The sequence below is a fragment of the Neophocaena asiaeorientalis genome, unplaced genomic scaffold (genome assembly GCF_003031525.2).
Source record: "Neophocaena asiaeorientalis asiaeorientalis breed wild unplaced genomic scaffold, Neophocaena_asiaeorientalis_V1.1 scaffold142, whole genome shotgun sequence".
NCBI lineage: Eukaryota > Metazoa > Chordata > Mammalia > Artiodactyla > Phocoenidae > Neophocaena > Neophocaena asiaeorientalis.
Genome location: NW_020174563.1, coordinates 4,497,030 through 4,522,045, shown reverse-complemented (window position 1 = coordinate 4,522,045; position 25,016 = coordinate 4,497,030). Strand labels below are relative to the sequence as shown.

Below are 25,016 nucleotides of genomic sequence, written 5' to 3'. Positions count from 1 at the left end.
AAGACAAAGACCTCAAGATAGTGTTAGAAATTCCAGTGTTTTTCAAAGGAAGTAACAATTTACCTTCATTTTCTACATTCCTCCTCTTCTCATTTTCCTGTTCTGCTTTTCTTTGGTACTCATTAATTCTATGCTGTAGCAACATTTTCTCCTTCTCAATCTGAGACACTGTAGATTCTAGGTTTCTTCTTTGATTCCCCTAAATTATGAGAAAAGTTACCACTACAATTAATACTCCTCATTTATTCAAGGGAATACTCTGTTCTTTTTTTAAAAAGTACACAATTACTTAAGATAGATATTTTAGTTTCAAAATCAGATAATACTTCCTAACAACAACTTTCTAATAGTAGAATTAGCTTGTCTTAGAAGAAAACAGTGAGAATCCCCTTATTTTAACTAGACATACAAAATTTTCAGAGATTTAAAAAAAATCCTTGAGTATAAAAAACCCTATGAATCTTGTCAGACTGAAGGTCGAACACATTGTATTCAAACACATTAAGATGAACACATTGTATTATATTACCAATATTTTGGTTTATTTACAATCCTAAAGTTTAAGACATGAAATATAAAAGGAATCAGATAACTACATATTTGATAATTAAATGGTGCAAAACTCAAATGATACCAAAGGTTACAGTGTTTAATAATAAGTTCACCAGTCCCTGTATGAAGTCTCCCTTAATCCCCTCCCAATCTCTGTAACAACTTACCTTTCCTAAGATGTTCTATGTATGTACCTACTAATGCATATTAAAGAGTAATGAAAGAAACATTTATTTTAGAAAATGAAACTAAGGGGAGGGGAGAGTTAAAGAAAAAAAATACTCCAAATTCCACAACTTAAAAAATTTATCTTCTGTTTCTGAGTTACCACTATCAGCGTATTCTGCTTTTGATGCTTCATTTTTATCTTTAAGACTCCACAGTGGACAAACCTCCTTTACAGTGCATGCTTTTCTGGGCTTTTCCATTTTTAAGTGAAATCCATCTTTTAAGTAAGATGCTGTCAGAGAAATTTAGTAAAATTTGACAGAGACCATCCAAAATCTTTCCAATTGTAAGATTTTATCATTCTTTTATTTTTTCATTTTGAAATTTTGAAATTTTGAAATTTAAAATTCTACATTTCAGAAGTTTCAAAGACAGTACATGTACCCTACCAGTCAGTTTCCCCTAACAGTTACATTATTAACAATGGTACAATAACAAAATCAGGAAACTGATATTGGTATAAAGCATGCATGTGTAGTTCAATGTCATTTTATCTCATGTGTAGATGCATGTAACCATCACCACAATCAAGACACAGAACTGTTCCATCAGCACAATGATCTCCTTCCAGCCACTACTTATAGCCACATGCATCCCTCACTTCTCCCACCACCTATAACCCTGGCAACCAACAGGAGGTCCTCCATCTGTATAATTTTGCCATTTTGAAAATGTTATATTAATGGAATCATACAGTGTGGACCTTTTGAGATTAGCTTTTCACATTCAACAAAATATCCTTGAGATCCATCCAAGTTGCTGTGTGTAACAACAGTTCATTTTTCCAGTCTACAGATCTTCATCCTCTTATCAGGGTCTTTCACAGAGCAAGTTTTGATGAAGTCCAATTTATTGAATTTTTTTCCTTATATGGATCATAGTTGTGGTGTAATGCGTAACTCTTCACCAAGTTGCAGGTCTCAAGGACTTTCCCCTATTTTTTCCCTAGAAGTTTTATATTTTTTATGTCCCTGTTTAAATCTATGGTCTGTTTTAAGTTAATGTTTGCATAAGATGTGAGACTGAGGTTGAGGTCCATATGTTGGCCTATGAATACCTAATTGCTCCAGCACCACTTGCTAAAAAGACTATCCTTCCTCCACTGAATTGCTTTTGCGCCTTGGTCAAAAATCAGCTGGCTAGGATTGAGGGATACTGATCCATAGTTTTCTTTGTAGTACTGTCTTTGCTAGACCTTAGTATCTTGGTAATTCTAGCCTCATAAAATTCACTGGGGAATGTTCCCTTCTTCTATATTTTCTAGAAGAAAGAGTGTAGAATTGGTGTTAATTCTTCTTAAAACACTTGATAGGGACTTCCCTGGCGGTCCAGTGGTTAAGACTTCCCCTTCCAATGCAGGGGGTACGGAGTTCGATCCCTGGTCAGGGAGCTAAGATCCCACATGCCTTGGGGCCAAAAAACAAAAACATAAAACAGAAGCAATATTGTAACAAATTCAATAAAGACTTTAAAAATGGTCCACATCAAAAAAAAAATCTTAAAAAAGCACTGGGTAGAATTCTCTAGTAAAACCATCTGTCCTGAAGATTAATTTTGGGGGGAGCTTTTAAATTGTGAATTCACTTTAATAGTTACATAGGGCTATTCAAATAATGTATTTCACATTGTGTGAGTTGTGGCAGTTTGTATTTTTGGAGGAATTAGTCCATTTCACCTAAATATTACACTTACTCGTTTGGAACTGTTTATAGTATTTCCTTAAGAATTTTTTTTTTTATATATCTGTAGAGTCTGTAGGAATATGCTCTGTTTTATTCCTGATACTGATCATTTGTGTCCTTTCTTTCCTTTGACAATCTTGTTAGAGGACTGTCAATTTTGTTGATCTTTCCAAGCAGCTGGGTTTTTATTATCACTGATTTTCTCTATTATTTTTCTGTTTTCAATTCCACTGACTTCTGCTCTTTATTTTTCCTTCCTTCTCCTTGCTTTGGGTTTATTTTGCTCTTCTTTTTCTAGGTTCCTGAGGTAGGAGCTTAGATAACTGATTTGAGACTTCTCGTCTTTTCTAATGTAAACATTTAGTGTATACATTTCCCTTAGAGCACTATGTTAGCTGCATCCCACAAATTTTGATGTATTATTTTCATTTTCATTGTTCAAATATTTTTATTTATTTTTGCGGTACGCGGGCCTCTCACTGTTGTGGCCTCTCCCGTTGTGGAGCACAGGCTCCGGACGCACAGGCACAGTGGCCATGGCTCACGGGCCTAGCCGCTCCGCGGCATGTGGGATCTTCCCGGACCGGGACATGAACCCGTGTCCCCTGCATCGGCAGGCGGACTCTCAACCACTGCGCCACCAGGGAAGCCCTCAAATATTTTTAAAAGATGAAGATCCATAACTTTGAAAAATAACTTTATGAGATATAATTAACATTCCAATGTATTTTTTCATTCCTCTTGAGACTCTTTGACCTATGGATTATTTAGAACTGTGTTGTTTAGTTTCCACGTGTTTGTAGATTTGCCTGATACTTTTCTGTTATTCATTCTGGTTTGGTCACACTTTGGTCAGAGAACACACTCTGTATGATTTTAATTCTTTGAAATCTGGAGAAGTTGACTTAGGATGTGGTCTACCTTGGTGTGTGTTTCTTGAGTGCTTGAAAAACATGTGTCCTTTGCTGTTGCTGGGTAGAGGGGTCTACAAATGTTGAATAGATCCTATTGGCTGATGGTGTGGCTGAGTTCTCCTATATGTTTGCTGATCCTCTGTCTAGAGAGTGACATTTAAAGTCTCCAACAGTAATCGCAGATTTGTCTACTTCTCCTTTCAGTTTTATCAGCTTTTGCTTCACATATTTTGTAGCTCTTCTGTTTGATGAATACAAATTTAGGAATGTTATGTCTTCTCAGAGGATTGACATTTTTGTCATTCTGCAATGTCCCTCTGCCCCTGGTAATTTTCTTTGTCCTAAAGTCTACTTTACCTGATATCAATATTGCCGTTGCTGCCTTCTTTTTGCTAATGCTTACATGATGTATTTTTCCATCTTCTTACTTTTAACTTGGCTATATTGTTGCATTTGAAGAGAGTTTCTGCTGGACAGCATACAGGTAGGTAATTTTAAAAAAGTTACTCTGACAATCTATCTTAATTGATGTTGCATTTAATTTACATTTAATATAGTTACTGATATGTTAGAGTTAAGCCTCCCATTTTGTTTTGTCCCATGTTTTCCTTCTTGTCTTTCTGTAGGTTACTTGAACATTTTTTGGAATTCTATTTGATTTACTAGTGTTTTTAAGTGTATCCCTTTGTATAATTTTTATCAGTAGCTGCTCTAGGTATTACATTATATTACTAGTGTTGGCATATTACCAGTTTGATTAAAGTGTAAAACCTTACCTCCCTTTATACCCATTGATAATTGTCTTAAAAATTTCTTCTATATACATGGAGAACCACATTAGACAATGCTGTAATTTCTGCTTCAACTGTCAACTGTAACATAAAAAAACTTAAGAGGAGAAGGAGAGTGTAGTGTGTTTACCCATATTCTAGAACCATGTTGAAATTTTAGTACATAAATTTCAGTTCAGTGGTTCTTAATAGTTGAATTTGTCTGTCTCTTTCTGCTACAGTTCCAGATTCAATTTCTGATCTGTTGCTCCTTTCTCACCTTTCAACTATTAAGAACCACTGAACTGAAATTTATGTACTAAAATTTCAACATGGTTCTAGAATAAAACCACACAAAAGAAACTAAAGTATAATCTAATTTCACTTAAACCTGCAGCTCCAAAGTGAGGCCTTCATCATAATTCTCTGGTCCTGTTCTGTATTGCAACTTATAAAGTTCAAATATAATTTTCTCAGAAAACAATCTGAAAGGGAAAAAGTCTCAAAAAGGAAAACTTCTGATAAGAAAACAAAAAGTACCTCTTCATCCAATTCTTTCATTATCTTGTCGAGTTTTATGTTTGAAGTTCTGTAAAAGCAAAAGCAATATAGATTATAGATATATCTACTTTTTATAGCTTGGGGTGAAACACCACATTCCTTACTTTTCCATTTAGCTAATATTTCTTAACCTTTCTTGTGTGTACTGTGGATCCCTTTGGCAGTCAGTCTGGTGAAGCCTATGACATTTTCTCAGAATAATATTTTAAGAGCATAAAATAAAATACATAGGATTAAAAGAAACCAAAATTATACTGAAATACAGTCATAACCTTTTTTTAAAAAAGTATGATTCACTAATATATGCATTTTATTAATATATTAAATAAGATCTAGCAGCAGTAATTTTAAAGTAGTAATGAGCATAAACGGTATTTAGAGATAAATAACAACTGCATTCTAAGATAATATTTGTGATTTCTATTGGTAATAAAAAATTCACAGCTACTGCTAATAACTGTGGATTATTCACTGTGTTCATAATTAAAGAAAATGCTGAATTTCAGCTAAAGGTTACAGAAAAGATTCACTTCTGTCACCCAAGTTTAAGGACCTTGAATTCCATCCATGGATGCTTTAGGAGAGGTCTATGGATTCTAGATTAAGGATCCCTGAATTCCCTCATGCAATACTTGCTACTACACAAACATTAACCATTTAACCTTTAATATAAGAGTAAGTAAATGAAGGGAAAGGTGGCATATATAAAGCAGTAAATGCACCACTTGGCAACTTGGGCAAAAATCTGAGATAAACTGAAAGTGTATTATTATCTCCATCACAATTCATTTTTGGGGCTCTAAACCTATTTCTGAGCTTCAAATCTGTACATGCAATGTTTCACATGGATGTCTTACCAAATAGCTCATTCAGCATGTCCAAAGCTAAATGAATTCCCTCTGCCCAGCGACCCCTCCCACAATACCAATCTGCTTCTCTTCTCCTGTCCTAAGTAAAGCAGTCCCCCTGGGAATCCTCCTTGACTCATCTTCCTCCCTCATTCTCATTTAGGTGAATAAATGTCAAATGCTGTGTAATTAACCAGGGAGTTCTTTTTTAAAAGCAAATTTGATCTTTTGTTTTACTTTTAAGCTTAATAACTTTTAATGTTTTTTCATCACCCTTAGGATAAATCCCAAATTTCTTAGCTTTTCAAAGACAGAGTGTTTTAAGATCTAGACTCTGTCGACCTTCCCAGTTTCATATCAGGCCATCCCACCACCACACACACACCCATTTTCGTATGATTATTGGCCACTTTGGCCACTCTTATTTCCTCCTTAAATTGATCCCTACCACCACCACTACCACTAATTTGTCATTTGCCTTTTAATTTTAATAGAAACTGCTCAACATTTATGTAATAATATCTATCCATTTCCTCTCCTTATTTCCATGTTTTATACCTAGAAATTCCTTCCAAATACTGGGCTCAGTTAATTATTTCCTTAAAGTGCTTTTCTAAAAAAAGCTTATATTAGATGCTTAACTATTTAATCTATAAGGAACTGTAGGTAGTGAGCAATTTACTTGTTTCCTCTCCCCCACTCACAAAATTGCCAATTTTCTCAATTCCATTTTTTTGAATACTTAATCTGTTTTTCATTTATTCAATACTATCTACTAACAATATAATAAAGTGTTATTGTTTGTAATTAATAAGTAACTAAGCATTATGCTAGGTTATTTTAAATTATCTTGACCATTTTATATTTTCATAAATATATATGCTCTTATTAAATTTAGACTCATAGGAAAAAAATACTGCTATAGCGAATCATAGTGGAAATTAAAAGAGTGTCTGCACCAAAAATTTAGTGAATTTTAATCTTCAAAACAGCTACACTTTAGAACGCATCTTATTTAATGTAAACTAATTTTCCCTTTCTGTCAGCTAATTAAAATGTGAGACAAAATCAATAAACTGGCATTAAGTGAATATTCTTCACTGAATGTATATCAATAGCAATCTTTACATCTCTGCCTTACTTCCATCTACTTTCAAGGGTTTATAGAGTACAAGTTTTAAAATCAGCATTTGCTATACAACTTTTAATGTGAAAAACATAAAGTATATTCTCACCTGCACTTCTGCTCCATTTCATCTTTTAATTGCATTTCATTATGCAACTGTTCTTCCAGCTTATAAATTGTTTTTTGCAAATTTTCCTGCTTTAATTAAAAACAACAAAAACTTATTCTAGTAAGAATATTCATAGAGAATTTTAAAATAGCAAGTTTATATTACCATTTTATACCTGTTTACAAGGGAATTATCTGATCCAATCTTACCTTTTTCCTTTCTATCTGAAATTTTTATTATTAATTTTTTTTTTTTTTTTGCGGTACGTGGGCCTCTCACTGTTGTGGCCTCTCCCGTTGCGGAGCACAGCCTCCGGACGCGCAGGCTCAGCGGCCATGGCTCACGGGTCCAGCCGCTCCGCGGCATGTGGGATCTTCCCGGACGGGGGCACGAACCCATGTCCCCTGCATCGGCAGGCGGACTCTCAACCACTGTGCCACCAGGGAAGCCCTTTATTATTAATTTAACAAGCATTTTTTTTCCAACACCTACTAATATGTCAGGTGCTGTGGTAGGCATTAGTAACACAAAAATTAAAAGATTTGGTCCCCGTTCTCATAAAGCTAATAGTTCGATAGTGGGGCACAGGGGAATAGGAGGGTGAAAAGAACCTACAATAACCCAGACATATACACAAAATATTATAATATAATGTGGTAGGTACTAATAAAATTATATATAAGGTGTACTGAAGAAGAGAAGAGGTCACATCTAATTCTACCTTGAAGATGGAATGTTTGAGATGAGACCTATAAGAGAGGTATTTACCAAGCAGAGGAAGTGAAAGAAGGAATGCATTTTAGCTAAAATGAATGAGTCCAAAAGTAGAGAGAAAGAAAATATGATTGGAAAATGGGAAGAAATCAACTCTAGGCAGAGCAAAGAACATAACAGGGAGAACAAATCACATAAAATCTGAAAGGGCAAGTGGGACTATCATCCTTGTATGCAGAAAAGGAGTTGGGCACTTTAACCTATAAACACTTTAAAAGGGGAAATGACAGAGTATTGGCATTTTAGAAACATCACTTCGGTAATAAGGTGAATAGGTTAGAGAGCAGAGAAATTCTAGGCTAAACAACCAATTAATAGACAGTTCAGGCAAAGAGTATACAGGTGTGATATAAGGCAGAAGCTGTAGAAATGAAGAGGAAATGGATAACTGTGTCAGTCAAAAGGCAGAATTTATAACCCAGCAACTGATCAGAAGTAAGAACAGAGTAGCAAAAGATGGGTGACACAAAAAGAACTGCTGGTGAGGGGATGGAGAGAGGAGAAGTGTGAGTTAGGCTTTGGCCTAGGTTGAAGTGTCTGAAAGATGTGCAGGAAGAGAAGTCCAATCAGAGAGGGAGAAAAGATTCGGGTATGTTGTCCAGAGGAGCAAGCTAGACACACATGAGATTAACTACAGAAAATGAGCAGAGAGCCAAGATCAGAACTATCTTGAGAAACATTTAATAATTATGGGGTTGGGGGGAGAGAGAAAGGGAGGAGATCCTGCAAAGAGGACTGAAAATAAAATCCAGAGGTAGAAAAAGAAGGAAATAATGAGAACATGAACGTTCTTAAAGTTCCAAGGAGGAAGGACTGGTCAGTGTCAAATGCAGCAAAAAGAAAAATAAGATACGGAATGAAAAATATTCATCATATTTGGCAAGAAAGTTGTTCACTAGCATCTCTGCTAGAAGGCTTTCAGGGAAGAGTTGAAAATTAAATTAGTTGATTTTTGTACTTAGTTCTAGGTTAACAGAAATAGTAGGCACACAAGCGTTTTCTTCTTCCCCTGTGATCTTAACCAGAGCAAAAGATAAAAGCCACTGATAGAAACTTATGGCAGTCACCATTGAACAAGATCAGCCCAAAGAAAACAGGATTCCACTGAATTATTTTTTAAGTCCTAATGTAGCTCTAAACTTACAGGTAAGTAATACAGTCAGAGTGGGGTTACAGCAGCTCCTTATTGTCACCATCTCCAGGTCAAATGTGCTTTAATTTTGAAGATTTTTGAGCCCCTATTAGCTATATAATTTGGCAAATAGCTCTAATGGGATGAGAATTTAAAAGAGAAAAATGGCCATAACAGCTAACCAGTACTCGCATAGTTCATTCCCCTTTTTCTCACTTTCCCTTCCCACCATATGTTCTCTCACATTTAAGAGTAAATATATGAAGGAGAAAGAAGAATTCTGTTAGCTTTTAAAAATGATTGCTGCCTACACCTCATCTCAGTTACAAATATGGAGGCTATAGCACACAAAGAGCTCAAAGAATGCTCTGAGGATGGCCAGATAATTATTTCTGGTATATTTAAGAAAAGTCCTGGTTAACCCAAAAGGACCTTCTCAATGTAAGCAATTAAAAAATATTTTAATCCTCTGTCTCATGAACATGAGCTGTTCTAACAATAAAAAGAACTCATGTCTCTAATATTCACTTCTTACAGGAATTCACTTTTCAGTGGTCAAATTAGAAGATGCTCACTGTACTAGTTATTCTCCATTTGCCACCTCTCCCTTCCAGCCTTGAAGACCCATCCTCTGACCTTCTCTGCCTTCAAATTTACAGAGTGCATTGACTGGGCTCTGCTGTCCTATGATTTTAAGCTTCGTTTCAGCATTCAGGAGACACCAGCCGAAAATCAGTTGGGAGAAATGAAATATCCGTTCTCCCCACACTCTTCTTGCCTTACCATGGCTCTGGCAGTGCTCTATGTTCTATGCTCCTCTTTCATGATTCTATGCATTCTCTCTGAGATGTGGTCTCAAGATTTGTCTATCCTTGTCCCTTCAGACTAAGGGAAATGGCTTCCCACTGCTGTCAATCAATGGCTGCTTTAGCTCTCTTTATTGCTCCCCTTGATCCTATGCACAGCACCATTAATAGTCCCTTCATTAAACTCTCTTCGTTTAATAAATAAACAAAATGTGGTATATGCATATAACAGAATATATTAAGCCTTAAAAAGGAATGAAATTCTGATACATGCTACAACATGCCTGAGCCTTAAGGACATTAAGAAAAATAAGCCAATCACAAAAAGTCAAATACTGTATGATTTCACTTACATGAGGTACCTAGAATAGTCAAATTCATAGAGACAGAAAGTAAGGATAATAGTTAATAGGGGTTGAAGGGAGAGTGGAATGCAGACTTTAATGGGCACAAAATTTTAGTCTGGGATGAAGAAAAAGTTCTGGAGATGATGGTGGTGATGACTGCACAACAACGTGAGGGTGCTTAATGTCACTGAACCGTACACATAAAAATGGTAAAATGGTAAATCTTGCGTTATGTAAATTTTAGCACACACACACACACAACAAAAGCTCTCATTTAAATCTTTTGAATGTGCCATCTGTTTCCCTGTCAAGACTCTTACTGATACACTGATTTATCATAAATTCCTAATTCCAAAGACTAAAAAGACCACCCCTGTCAATCTGTGTAGCAATGTATAGTTTACTAACTGCCTCCACATATAATATCCCATTTGATATTCAGGTAAGAAATCAAACAGGAGAGGAAACAGTAGATAAAAAGTGCTATAAAAATTTTAAATCACTAACTACATTTTCTGAAGCAATGCATATTTACTTAGTATCATGCATACAAAATACATTATCCACAAAACAACTTTTAAAATAATAACAATAAGAAAATACCTACCAAGCTTTTATCCACATTAGAGCTAGTTCTGTTTTCATTAGGATTTGCTGAAGATAAGTATCTAGGAAGAAAATAGTTTTTAAAAGAAAACAAAAAACTCTTTAATATCTAGTAACAACCAGTAACAAATACTATATGCCTATCTTTTGTACTTGCTCTGCTTTTAAAAATTGAGTGCAGGTTCTTAATTCTTTATTTTAGAAACATAACACAGAAATGATACATATATTAAATAAAACCCCCAGTTAGGTCTGAAGCAGCACTCTGTAATCATATACCTTAATATTCCTGCAGCAAAATATATGAATATTCTACCAAAGAGAATAAATAAAAACCATAAAATAGTCTCAACTTAGTTCAGATTAGGTTTTTGGCCATGAGAGCAGGTTATGGCAGGTTTTGCCACCAAACAAATCACTGAAAAACTTTTAGTTTTTAGAGCTTTTGGATTTAGAATCAGGAATAAAGAATTGTTGACTTCTACAGACATCTGCACAATTCCTCCCCACTGCCCCCAATTATCCTTCAGTCAAGAATGATATTGCCGGGGAGTTCCCTGGCAGTCCAGTGGTTAGGATTCAGCGCTTTCACTGCCGTGGCCCAGGTTCAATCCCTGGTCAGGGAACTAAGGTCCCGTAAGCTGCGTGGCATGGCCACAAAGAATGATATTGCTTTTCTGGGCAAAAAAGTTAAGAGTTTTTGTGTAAGTGGTTGAAATAACAGAACCAAAGTTCTGAAGATGTCCTGCTAATCTTCTGTGACTCTAAGCCTTGCAGAGTTTGTTAAATTCAATATAAAGTTAGAATTACATACAAATACAAGATATTAGTGATCTTTAGAGGTCTTCTTTAGACATCTTATCAGATTACCAAACAGATATAAACAGATCATATAAAAAATTTTTCTACACAATCAAATGTTAGGTAAAGGTAAGATACTTCTGCTACTTCCTTTACCATCCTACGATTACCACTATTACTACATCTACATCACCACTACAGTTACCACCTTGGTTAATCAGTAGAGCTCCCTCAAAAAGAGATCAAATAGCTACAGTATACTTAACAGCTGTTATGGGGCAGTTGTTAACACACTAGAAATTAATTCATAGTGAAAAACAGAAGATAATCAAGTGTCCTTTAAGTACCATGAAACATATATATAGCAGTGCTCTAAAAGAAACAGCAGGAAAATATGTCATTTCCCATGTTTCTCTTGGAAAATTATTCAGATCAACCACAGAATCAAATATTCAGGAGACAATAACAAGGGCTATGTAGCAGGTTTGTAGAGAAAAGGTCCCATATAACAAATGACAACTCCTATAGTGCAATTTAATTCCATTGACTATAAAGTGCCTCAGAAATTCAGTGTGAGATTCTGCATTATGTGATATAAATAAAAGCATACAGCAACACCAGTAGAATCTGAATTAGACAGATCAGACTACTTGATCTCTAATTTATCTTCTAAATATAATATGCTATATAAGTAAAGTTTATGTTTAGCCTTCTGCAAAGTTAGTAACATATTCAGAGAATTCCTGTTTTCTAAGCTTGAACTGAATTACCCTCATAAAAAGTTATGACTAAAATAACAAGATGCTTCACTTTAAAAGGTTAGCTATAATAACCTCAAATTTAATCATTACTGCAAGCAATTCAAATATCTAATACCATTCTAATGGAGTATAATTTGATTAGAGATACATATTTTAAAACAAATTTATCAAGTAGATTTAACACACCCAGTTAATGGTGCATATAGTTCACTTTTATATATTGGTATGGTATTTTGTTTAGAGTTCTGTCGTGTAGTACTTGCCAACCTACATTGTACAACTTATCCATTTCCTCACTAGGATATGAGCATCTCAAAAGAAGATAATTATATCTTATTAATCCTTCTCCCTGCACCTTGGTGCTTAGTATATACCTGACAAAGAGTAGGTTGTCAAACATGTCTGTTGAATGAATGAATGAATGCCCAGCATATGAAAATAATGTTAAATGTTTAACTTGGATCTGAAGCCCATTAGAAAAGACTGAAACTAATATTAATTCATACTAATGATAAAAGTAACTAACACTGAGTGCTTACTCCATGCAAAGCATTGTTCTAAGTGTTTTACTGTGTTTTGACTTACTTAACCCTTATAACAACCCTGAGACACATATTGTTATTATTATCCCTGTCATCCCTATTTTTGAGGAAATGGAGGCATAAAAAAGATGAAAGTTATTTGCCCAAGGTCACAAGGCCTTACATGATGTAAAACATAATTCATTTAGTAGTTTTAGGGAGGAATCACTTAATTTTTGAAGAACTGAAAATTATAGGCCTTTCATAACATCAATATAGTGATGATAATGCTAGAAAACTGTATGTTGTTCCAAAATGTATTATAAAACCAGAACTCTTCGGATAACACGATTAACCAAAATATCAGTATTAAGAGAATCTCTTGACCTATTAATTGTTGTAACTTGAAGATATATAGGGTATCATTCAGCAAAGAATTTCTGAAAAACAATATCCTGAGCATGGATGAGTCTGAAAGATATTAAATATGAAATTAGAAATCTAATGCACTGTTGAAAAGTGGCATATTAATATATTTCTTTATATACCATTAAATCTACTTTATTATTATTATTTATTTTTTTTGCAGTACGCGGGCCTCTCACTGTTGTGGCCTCTCCCGTTGCGGAGCACAGGCTCTGGACGCACAGGCTCAGCGGCCATGGTTCACGGGCCCAGCCGCTCCGTGGCATGTGGGATCTTCCCGGACTGGAGCACGAACCCATGTCCCCTGCATCGGCAGGCGGACTCTCAACCACTGCACCACCAGGGAAGCACAAATCTACTTTAAATGTTCTTAAAGTGATTTTTAGATATCCCTAAGAAAATAACATGACTACAACAAAGTCAGTACCTACCCCAAATATCAATGTGTAGCATACTTACCTACGATTGCTATAATACGTAAATCCTACAAAGGGTAGTTGATTGCCAACAAAAGCTTTAGGTATAGGGAATGTTTCTTCATCTCCTTTATCTTCTTCCAAGTCATCAAAGTTACTTGTGTCAATGTCACTACTTAAATCAGGTACAACTGGCGCTACAGCTAAAAACAGAAACAAAATTGAAGCAATGATTCTGTACCAACTACTAATGACTTCCTACATACAAATAACTTGTGAACCACAAATTCCAAATGGGTTGAACCCTATTCCAGTAAGCTTTATTAGGATTATTAATCAACAGGTATTGATCATTAATTATGTAATTCATGAACCAATTATCTTCAAAGTCACCTATAATTATCATCTATACCGCCAGTTTAATTTGAATATTACAAGTCAAGTATTATTAAGGTTTTAAAATACATTGTAGTATAAGATGTGCAAAAGCAGTTAGGACTACAGAAAAGACTTTTCAGAAACTACAGCATGACAAATCGCACTCAAAGTTGATTAGTTTTAAATGCAGTATTTTGCCCATTAATCTGTTCTACAGCAAACTAGAAATCAAAGTTATCTTAGTGGTCCTGGGTATAATTATTTGTTACTGAAATATTTTTACTCATCTAAAATCTAGATGATCAGTATTCCCCTCCCCCCGACTCAATATCTCTGTAAGAGCAAAGTATTGTTTTTAATTGAAGTTGATTTACAATACTGTGTTAGTTTCAGGTGTATAGCTAAGTGATTCGGTTATATGTATGTGTATATATATGTATATAGACGTGTATTTTTGTTTTTTTCAGATTCCTTTCCATTATAGGTTATTATAAAATACTGAATTAGAGCAAAGTATTTTGAATTATATTTTCAGACTAGTTGCCTTCCCTAAATTAAGTGATTAAGGGACAACTCAGTGAACTATTTATGAAATGGCTATTGGGAAAAGAGAGCAGGGATATAAAACCTTAACACAGAATCTTCAAGAGTTTTAAACTTGATTGGGAGCAAGACCCACACATACTTAATAACATAAAACTGTATGTGGCAATGCAAATCTTCATGACACAGAAGAAAATACCATATGAAACTAGAACTACTAATATCTTCTTTTGGAGCTTAAATATGCTATAGAAAGTACACCTAAAAATAAATTTCAGGAAAAAAGTTTTTTAAAGATACAGGAGTATAATAAAACATCACTGAAATTTTATCATCAAAATATTCAATAATTATTTTTGATACAATCATCTCATGTTCCTTTAGAGAAAAAGATAAAGAAGAGTAAACAAACAAAAACTAACTGACCTGATTTTACAATCTTAATTTCTTATATAAAGGAATCACGGTTCTATTGAATTGTCTGGGTATTCCAGGCAAGAAATAACTATTGTTGTGCATCTCATATACAGTGAACTATCAGATAAATTTGGGAATGAAACAACACATTTAACCAAAAGAAGCTGTAGTACTAACAGCGAATGAGAAAAGAGTTTTTCCACCATCTTCTTTCCTTAATGGCCAAGAGAACTGCCCAACTAGATGATTCTAGCTTCCTGATCTTAATTGACTAATTTGTAAAATGAGGGGAAAAAAGGGTTGTCGCTCCTTGTGAAGTACATGGTCTTGGCACAAATTTTACCTTAAAACAGTGGTTCTCAATCAGGGACAGTTTTGGCCCCTCGGGGATATTCAGCAATGTCTGAATATGTCAGAAATGTCTGGGTACATTCTTTTGTTGTCATAACTGTAGGAGGGATGCTACTGACATCTGGTGGGTAGAGACCAGGGATACTGCTAAACATCCTACAATGTTCAGGACAACAGATACGAGAAAGATTTCTCTGGTCTAGTGTTGAGGCTGAGAAATCCTGCTTTAAAATGATCATAGAAGATAGATTTTAAAAGGAAGCAGAGCAAGTTTTGGTGCATTTTCTCTTGCTGTTTCAGATGGACCTAGTCTTTTTATAGATGACATACCATCTCAGAGTAGTTTTAAAATGAGACAAGTATGGGATGCAAGTATGGGAAATCCCGGGAGAATTATAAAAGTAATTATTTCTGCTTCTAAATTAAGATGTTTAGGCTTTACATAATACCATATAATCATGCCAGAACTAATAAATAAAGAAGGATAAATTTAGCTTTACTGAATTACCATCAATATATACAGTGTTCCATTTATTAAAAATTTACCTTTCAATAAATAACTGGTAATATAGGAATCATGTTCCATAAAAAAGAATCCAACTGATGTCACCAAAAATGGCAGAAGAGGGAGCTCTAAGAAGCTGCCCTTCCATTGAAGTAACTAACCATTAAGCTTACAAAACTATCAGGAACAACATTTTTGGAACTCTGAAATCTAAGAAAAAACTTACAACAAGCAAGGAAACGTTCAATGAAGAAATAGGGTGCTAAATTGTGGCATTTAAGGAGATGTTTGTCACTGGCTGACTGCTGAGATAATGGAAAGGGGACTTAAATGAACACACACAAGGAATACAGACTTCATAAGAATAGTTCCAAAAAGTAACTAAACAAACGGATGACTGGAGCCCACAATAAGCTGTTGCTTGCAAACTCTACAAGGAGGGAATTCTGATTTCCAGAGTTACAACATTAGTGTTCAATATGTCCAGTTCACAACAAAAAATTACAAAGCATGTAAAAAAAAAACAAAACAGGAAAAGTATGGCCCACTTACAGGGAATAAAGAAAACAACAGAAAACCTCACTGGGGAAACCCAGACATTGGTTTTACAAAACAAAGACTTTAAATGTCTTAAACGTGCTCAAACAGCTAAAGGAAACCAAGGACAAAGAACTAAAGGAAACCAGGAGTATGATACCTTAACAAATAGAATATATTAATAAAAAGACAGAAAAAAGAACCAAATGTAAATTCTGGCACTGAAACGTACAAAAGCTGAAACTAAAAATGCGCTAGAGAGGTTCAACACCAGATTTGAGCAGGCTGAAGAACCGGCGAACTCAAAGATAGGACAACTGAAATTATCAAGTATGAGGAACAGAAAGAAGAAGTGAATGGAACCTAAGGGGCTTCTGGGACACCATAAAGTAGACCAACATATACATTACAGGAGTCCCAGGAAAGGATAGAAAGGGGCAGAAAGAATATTTAAAGAAAGAATTGCTGAAAATGACCAAATTTAATGGAATATATATATCTATACATCCAAGAAGCTCAATGAACTCCAAGTAAGAACTCAGATGCACACCAGGACACATTATAATAAACTTTCAAAAGACAAAGACAGAGAGAATATTGAAAGCAACAACAGAGAAGCAACTCTTCACATACAATGGATCCTCAATAAGATTAACAGCCAATTTCTAAGCAGAAACCTTTAAGGCCAGAATGTAGTGGAATGACATTTAAAGTGCTGAGGGAATTCCCTGGCAGTCCAGTGGTTAAGGTTTCATGCTTCCATTGAAGGGGGAATGGGTTCAATCCCTGGTTGGGGAACTAGGATCCTGCACAATGTGCAACTCAGCCAAAAAAATGATAGTAATAAAGTGCTGAAAGAAAACAACTCTCAACTAAGAATTCTATAACTGGCAAAATTATTCTTCAAAAATGAAGAAGAAATTAAGAGATCCCCAAGTAAAGAAAAGCTGAGAGTTTGCTACTAGGAAACCTGTCCTATAAGAAATGTTTTTAAAGGGAGTCTTCCAGGTTGAAATGAAAGGATACTAGACACTATCTTGAAGCCTTATGAAGAAATAAAGAACACTGGTAAAGATAACTACATAGGTAAATGTAAAACCCAACTTTATTGTAATTTTGTTTTGTAACTCTACTCCTCCCCACATACGATTTAAAAGACAAATGCACAAAACAATTATAAATCTATGTTAATAAGCACACAATATATAAAGATGTAATTTGTGACAATAACACTAAAGGGAGGGAATGGATTTGCATAGGAGCAGTTTTTATTGCTACTGACAGTAAACTGTATCAGTTCAACCTAGATTGTATCAAGTTAGGGTGTTAAATGCAATGGCCAGAGTAATCACTATAAGAAAATGACTAAATAATATGCAAAAAAAGAAATGAAAGGGGAATCAAAACAGTCAACCAGAAAAGATAATCTATTAAACAAAAGAAGGCAATAATATAAGAATTGAGGAACAAAAAGAAAAAATAAGACACAGAAAACAAATAGGACAATGACAGAAGTCTTTCTGTATTCACTTTACATTTAAATGAATTAAATAAGCTCACTCATTAAACGGTAGAGATTGGAAAAATGGATTAAAAATTGATCCAATTATATGTGCTGTACAGAGACTCACTTTAGATCCACAGACATAAACAGGTTAAAAGAAAAGGATGGAAAAAGATATTCTACAGATAAACGAGCTGAGGTAGCTATACTAACACCAGACAAAACAGACTTTAAGTCAAAAATGGTTAAAATAAAGACACTGTATACATATATTTTACTTTATCTATTTTATATACAGTAGTGTGTATATGTTAATCGCAAACTCCTAATTTATCCCTCCCCCATCTTTCCCTTTGATAACCATAAGTTTGTGTTCTATGTCTGTGGATTTATTTCTGTTTTGTATATATGTTCATTTGTATCATTTTTAATTTTTAGATTCTACATATAAGCAATATCATATATTTGTCTTTGGCTTACTTCACTTAGTATGATAATCTCTAGGTCTATCCATGTTGCTGCAAAAGGCATTGTTTCTTTTTTTTATGGCTGAGTAATATTCCATTGTATATACACCACGTCTTCTTTATCCATTCATCTGTTGATGGACACTTAGGTTGCTTCCATGCCTTGGCTACTGTAAATAGTGCTACAATGAACACTGAGGTGCATGTATCTTTTTGAATTAGAGTTTTCCCTGGATATATGCCCAGGAGTGGGATTGCTGGGATCATATGGTAGCTCTGTTTTTAGTTTTTTAAGGAACCTCCATACTGTTCTTCATAGTGGCTGCACCAATTTACATTCCCATCAACAGTGTAGGAGGGTTCCTTTTTCTCCATACCCTCTCCAGCATTTATTTGTAGACTTTTTTGACAACAGCCATTCTGACCAGTGTGAGGTGAAGACATTGCATACTGATGATACTGATAAAAGGGTCAGTCAATTCATCAAGAAGATACAACAATGATAAACATATATGCATACAACAACACAGCTCCAAATATATATATATATACATATATGACATAAAAGAAACAGTTCTAATAGAGTCCTCAATAATCCACTTTCAATAGTGGACAAAAAATCTAAACAGAAGAGGAATAAGAAAATAGAGGACTTGAATAACACCATAAACCAAATAGATGTAACAGATATACTAAGCACAATCCAAGACCAACAGCAGAATACACATTTTTCTCAAGTGCACGTGGGACTTCTCCAGGACAGACTATATGCTAGTTCAAAAGACAACTTAATACATTTAAAGAGACGGAAATTCTGCAAAGTATTTTCTCCAACCACAATGGAATGAAACAAGAAGTCAATAATAGAAGGAAAATTAGAAGTTTCACAAGTATGTGGAAAATTAAAGTGTTCTCTTAAACAATGAGTCACAGAAGAAATCAAAAAAGAAACTAGAGAAAATGCTCTGAGATGAAAGAAAGTGAAAACAACATACCAAAACTCATGGGATTCAGTGAAAGCAGTACTTAGGGGAAAACTTTAGTTGTAAATGCCTATATTATTAAAAAAGAAAGATGTCAATTCAACAACCCAGACTGACACCCTAAGAAACTAGAAAAAGAAAAGCAAACCAAGCCCAAAGCTAGAGGAAGGAAAGAAATAATAAAGACTAAAATTCAGGTAAGCAAAATATATAATAGAAAATAAATAGTGAATATTAACAAATAATTGGTTCTTTAAAAAGATCAAACTGGCAAATCTTACTAAACCAAGAAAAAAAGAGAAGACACAGGAATAACTAAAATCAGAAATGAAAGTGGGGACATAACTACCAACCTTCTACAAATAAAAAGGATAAAACTAAAAACTATGAACAATTGTATACCAACATATTAGATAACCTAGATGAAATGACAAATTCCTAGAAACACACAAACTATCAAAACTTATTTGAAAAAGAAAATTTGAATAAACCTACAGTAAGAGATTTAATCAGTAATAAAAAATGTCCCAACAAAGAAAAAAGTCCAAGACAAGATGATTTCACAATCGAATTCTACCAAACATATAAAGAAGAATTAATGCCAATCCTCACAATCTTCCAAAAAACAGAAGAGGATAAAACATTTCCTAATTCATCCCATGAGGCCAGAATTACTCTGACACCAAAGCCAACCAAGACACCACAAGAAAAAAAAAAAAAAAACAAACCAATATCCCCAGATGCAAAAATCTTCAACAAAATACTAGCAAACTGAATGCAGCAGCATATTAAAAGGGTTATAAACTATGATCAAATGGGATATATTCCAGGGTGGCTCACCGCATGAAAGTCAATCAGTGTAATACATCACATCAATAGAACGAAGGAAAAAAACCCCACATGATCATTTCAAATAACACATAAATGGCGTTTTACAAAATCCAACACCCTTTCATGATAAAAACAATCAGTCAACAAGGCACAGAAGAGAACTTCCTCAACATAATAAAGGGCATTAATGAAAAACCCATAGCCAACATCATATACAGTGGGGAAAGACTGAAAGCCTTCCCCCTATGATCAGGAACAAGACAAGGAACGATGCCCAATTTCACTACTACTATTCAACTATGTACTGGAAGTTATAATCAGAGCAAATAGGCAAGAAAATAAAATAAAAGGCAGCCAAATTGGAAACACATTCAACATAACTGTTACAAAAATTCCACTGTCCTTTTTTGTAGGAATGGAAAAACCCTTTCTAAAGTTCATATGGAATCTCAAGGGATCCCAAATACAGGCATAAATCGGAGATATTGTGAGTTCAGTTCCAGACCACAGCAAAAAAGAAATTAGAGCAATAAAGCAAGTCACACAAATTTTTTGGCTTCCCAGTGTGTAAAAATGTTAACACTATACTGTAGCCTATTAAGTGTGCAATAGCATTATGTTTTTTAAAATATTAAAATTAAAACCTTAATTTAAAATTAAGACCTTAATTTTATTGCTAAAAAATGCTGACCATCATATGACCACACAGGGTTGCCATAAACCTTAAATTTACAAATAACTGCAATATCTGTAAAAGCACAATAAAGTGAGGTATGCCTGTAAACAAAACAATCTTGAAAAAGAAGAGCAAAGTTAGAAAAGTCACACTTTCTTATTTCAAAGCCTACTACAAAGCTACCACAATCAAAACAGTAGCATAAAGACAGACATATATAGATCAATGGAATACAATAGAGAGCTCAGAGATAAACCCTGGTATTTATATGGTCAAATGTTTTTTGACAAGGGTACCAAGACCATTTAAGGAGAAAAGGACAGTCTTTTCAACAAATGGTGCTGGGAAAACTGGATAACTACATGCAAAAGAATGAAATTGGACTCTTATCTTACACTATATACAAAAATTAACTCAAAAGAATGGAAAGCAATGACTCCAACAGACATTTGTATATCAATGACCAGAGAAGCATTACTCACAATAGCTAAAAGGACAAGCATTCTGAGTACCAGTCAATAGATGAATGGATTAAAAAAAAAGTGGTATATACATACATGGAATATTATTCAGCCTTAAAATGGAATGAAATTCTGATGCATACTATGACATGGATGAACCTTGAAGACATGCTAAGTGAAATGTCAATCTCAAAAAGACAAAGATTGTGTGAATCTACTTATTTGAGGTAGCCAGAACAGTCAAATTCATAGAGAAAAAAAGTAGAATAGTGGTTACTGGGGGGTTGGGGTAAGGGGAGAATGGAGACTTATGGTTCAATGTGTTACAGAGATTTAATTTGGGGTGATGAAAAACTTCTGGAGATGGATGGTGGTGTGATTACACAGCAATCTGAAGGTGCTTAATGCTACTGAACCGTGCACTTAAAATGGTAAATTTTATGATATATATCCTTGAAAATAAAGAGATAATCTTTAAGTTTATTTGTTAAAAAAGAACCCAATATAATGCTGAGGAAGTCTAAACTCCTAAGCCCCTAAAACTGGCTAGCTCCTAAATTCTTTATCTATGAAGCCTACACTGATGATCTCTCTCATGAGAATGTAAAGTTCTAAGAGAGAACACCAGACTCAGTTGAACCACAGAACCCGAACTAGTATATATGTGCATATAATTAATTGTGTTTGTTTTTAACTAAACTGAAAACTCACCACATGATCTGACAGTTACCACTGTTACCATCTTAAGTGTCACCCATCAGCTAAAGGTGGATTAAGTAATGGTAATATCTTAGCTGAAGTGAGATCATGAATGGCAAAGTGTTTTACAAGTAACCACATATTATATTTAACACAGTATTATTAATAATGTTTTTATATGTAATAATTGTTATCATTTTGTTTTTCCTAAAATTTAACCGCCAACAAGTGTCAATTCCCTACGTTTCTAGTCTGTATAATACTGAATAGTGGAAATCTTTAAATGATACATGGTATTTCACAAGATCAAAGATGCTAGAGTCAAACAGACTTAACCTGAGTCCTGACATTGTCATTTGCTAGCAGTATGATCTCTAGCAACCTATTTAGGTCTTTTCATTTCTTTTATCTTTAATCGCCTGTCATTTCTTTAATTCTATCCCAAATGCATGGAAAAAGTAATTTTACAATCTTAATACTTTGTGTCTCTAAATTAAGAGTAAATAAGATCAGGAAGCTCATGGAAATTCTGCCCAAAAAATCAAGCTATTTTGTACCCTGCTCCCACACAGCCAAGGAACAGATGATGGTGAAGACTGCCATTATAACTTGCAGACATATAAGTGGTAAAACTACCAAAAGAACTATTATTTGCAAAACAGTAAGAAATTTTGCCAAAGAAAATTGAAGAGGCAAAAAAAATTAAAAAGAATTACAACTGTTATATAATTTTTAAAAACTTGGCAGGTCAGAGAGGTCAGTTCAGAGTAAAAGTATTCTTGGTATTTTAGGGGTGGGAAGTAAAGAAGGGTAGGAAGAGGGAAAGGGAAGAGAACAATAAGTTCTACAGACTTTGATTTTTCTTTCTTTTTTTACAGTAAGCACAAAATAGGAGCTATCAGGATTAGAAAAAGCTCTCGAAATTTTAAGTACATTAACTCTAAGCAGACTGTAGCAAAACCATAGATAACAATATAGATCTTAAAAAGATACAGAAATAACAATACTACTAATAAAACTACCTATTTATAGAAATTCTTTAAAGTTCATTTGACTTAAATCAATGACTTAATTCATTTTACTTACTTTTTCCATAAACATAAACAGTTACATCAAGGAGGTATAACAATATCAAAAATGCCACTGATTTGGATGCCACAGTTCCACTAGACTATGAGCTCCACAAGGCAAAGAACTTTTGCTGGTTTGTTTTCCTAATGTCTGAAATAGAGTATTGCTCAATATATAGTAGGTGTTCAATAATGTTTGCTGACTAGGTTGCCTCCTCTCCTAATTAATATCAATTTTCAATACACATATGTCTTCCCTACTTTTTTAGAATGATTTATCATATGGTTATTCTGTAGTTGTTTATGCATTGCTTTACTCTGAAAAAAGAAGCGACAGAAAAGATACTCGGTATTTTCTTCAGTCCTCTTTTAAATTTTCCTCAATTTACAATCATATCTGTATGTTTTCAGCCTTCTGAAACTTTACTAAAAGCATAACTCGAATAAAAACATAGTTTTTCAATGCAAACATTCATCATCTCACTCTACTCATCTCCGTCTTGCAACAGTTTCTCTTGAAATGTGAAGACAATAATCATGTCACATTTACTTATGAGGAAGAGGAAGTTTCTTATTTTCCAGTGTATACCTAACTGTTAATAAATTCTCCCACGGTGAGCCTGCTCCTGTAGCTTCTCCAGATAGCAGGTCATTCAGCAACATTCTCTGTAGCAGTGTAATTTCTTAATTTCCAGAATTTCTTATTTCCCCTTTTCCCTTCTTAGTCAATTTTATAGCTTAGTAGAATGTATGTACTGTACCTGAAGGCCATATAATAGTTTCTTTTAAAATATTTAACAAGGATACTTCACTAATATAGGCAAAGCTACATGATCTATTTCTTCAAAATTAGAAAGATTTTTCTCCCCTGAAGGAATCATCTCACACAATCTCAACTAGATAGGCAGATCTTAAGAGGAATACCTAATTTGTATCTGTTTCTAAAACAGCTGAGTTCATTTTATTATGGTCATTGCTGTTGCTACAGCAGGAAGTTAGGGGCTGGTATACACTATCCTTTCTCTGCTAAGTGAAAAGGGAAACAATTCCTGAGACTTCAGCAAGGGAAAGATGAATTCTTGGCCTCCCAAATACACAAAGATGGTGGGAACCTTTGGTGCCATTATGACTTTGATTCAGCTACGTTAAGCAAAGTTTTCTTCAAATCATCGTAATTTTAACTCTTTTTAAAATAGGGAATATTCTAAACTGACTGAAAATTAACTTTTTGCACACTACAATTTTTTATTTCTGGATTTCAAGCTGCAAGTCTGATGGAATCAAGCATACCATAATTTCTTATATCCTCACAGAAATTAAACTGCGATAGAACCTCCTTATATTTTAGGTTTTAGTAAGAACAAGAGAGTAACTTTTTTTTCACAAGAAATATTACCTCTTAATTATTGACTTCCTCTACAAAGAGATACTAAAGTCTAAACAGACAGCAATTCAACAAAGATCAAATATCACATTATGCCTGCTGAGCCCAACTCCATTACATGTACATAGTACTTCATCTTGATATATTGAATGGGACATCAGAGAAGGAGCAGTATAATTTTCCTAATATTATCAAATATTCTCTCTTTAACTAGGTTAGGACAATATTTATATAGTATTTGTATACTCTGGATTTTCATCAGATATATACATATGTTAGGAAGGCAGTTCCAACAGACTATTTACCACAACTACTTTCAAATAGTACTGTAATGTGCAAGAGAAAATAACTTACTGTCTCGGAGTGTTTCCCAAGCCCACTGATCATTTTTGAAGAAGAGATGTCGTTTGATTTCTTCTACACCATTCCGCCCTAATCTCACCTCTCTGAATAGAAAGAGAAGGAGAAAAGTCATTAATCGTTTAAGGTATTATATAGATACTATAACCTGTTCACATTTATTTGTGGGCATAATGCTAAATCTGTGCACAACGTTAGATACGATTTTATGTCACCTTGAAATTATATTGTCAGCATAATTTTGAGCTTACATAAAAAATAAGTTGAAGACTGAGAGTATTAAAGAATTTTTTCTAAAGAAAAAATACACACAAAATACAGATTTATTGATACTCCATGGCTTTTCTACTGACAACAAATATCCATCATCACCTTGCTTCATTAGCATAATTAATTTTCTTCATAGGTTTTTTTTTTTTTTTTTTTTTTTTTTTTTTTTTGGTTGTGTTGGGTTTTTTTTTTTGTGGGGG

The 25,016-nt window shown here is 34.2% G+C and overlaps 1 protein-coding gene across 3 annotated transcripts in view; it reads right to left on the bottom strand.

Moving 5' to 3' along the window:
• Positions 1 to 25,016, bottom strand: part of ROCK1 (Rho associated coiled-coil containing protein kinase 1) — a 148,178-nt gene that overhangs the window by 47,519 nt on the left and 75,643 nt on the right. For 2 of the 3 annotated variants that reach the window (XM_024757892.1, XM_024757890.1), the window contains 6 exons: positions 24,541 to 24,632; positions 13,424 to 13,583; positions 10,457 to 10,517; positions 6,791 to 6,879; positions 4,687 to 4,735; positions 64 to 199 (listed from right to left, as the gene is read on the bottom strand). In XM_024757892.1, coding sequence (XP_024613660.1) covers positions 64 to 199; positions 4,687 to 4,735; positions 6,791 to 6,879; positions 10,457 to 10,517; positions 13,424 to 13,583; positions 24,541 to 24,632 — 587 coding nt within the window. The remainder of the gene's footprint in view (positions 1 to 63; positions 200 to 4,686; positions 4,736 to 6,790; positions 6,880 to 10,456; positions 10,518 to 13,423; positions 13,584 to 24,540; positions 24,633 to 25,016) is intronic. The other variant, XM_024757891.1, reaches the window with a different exon arrangement.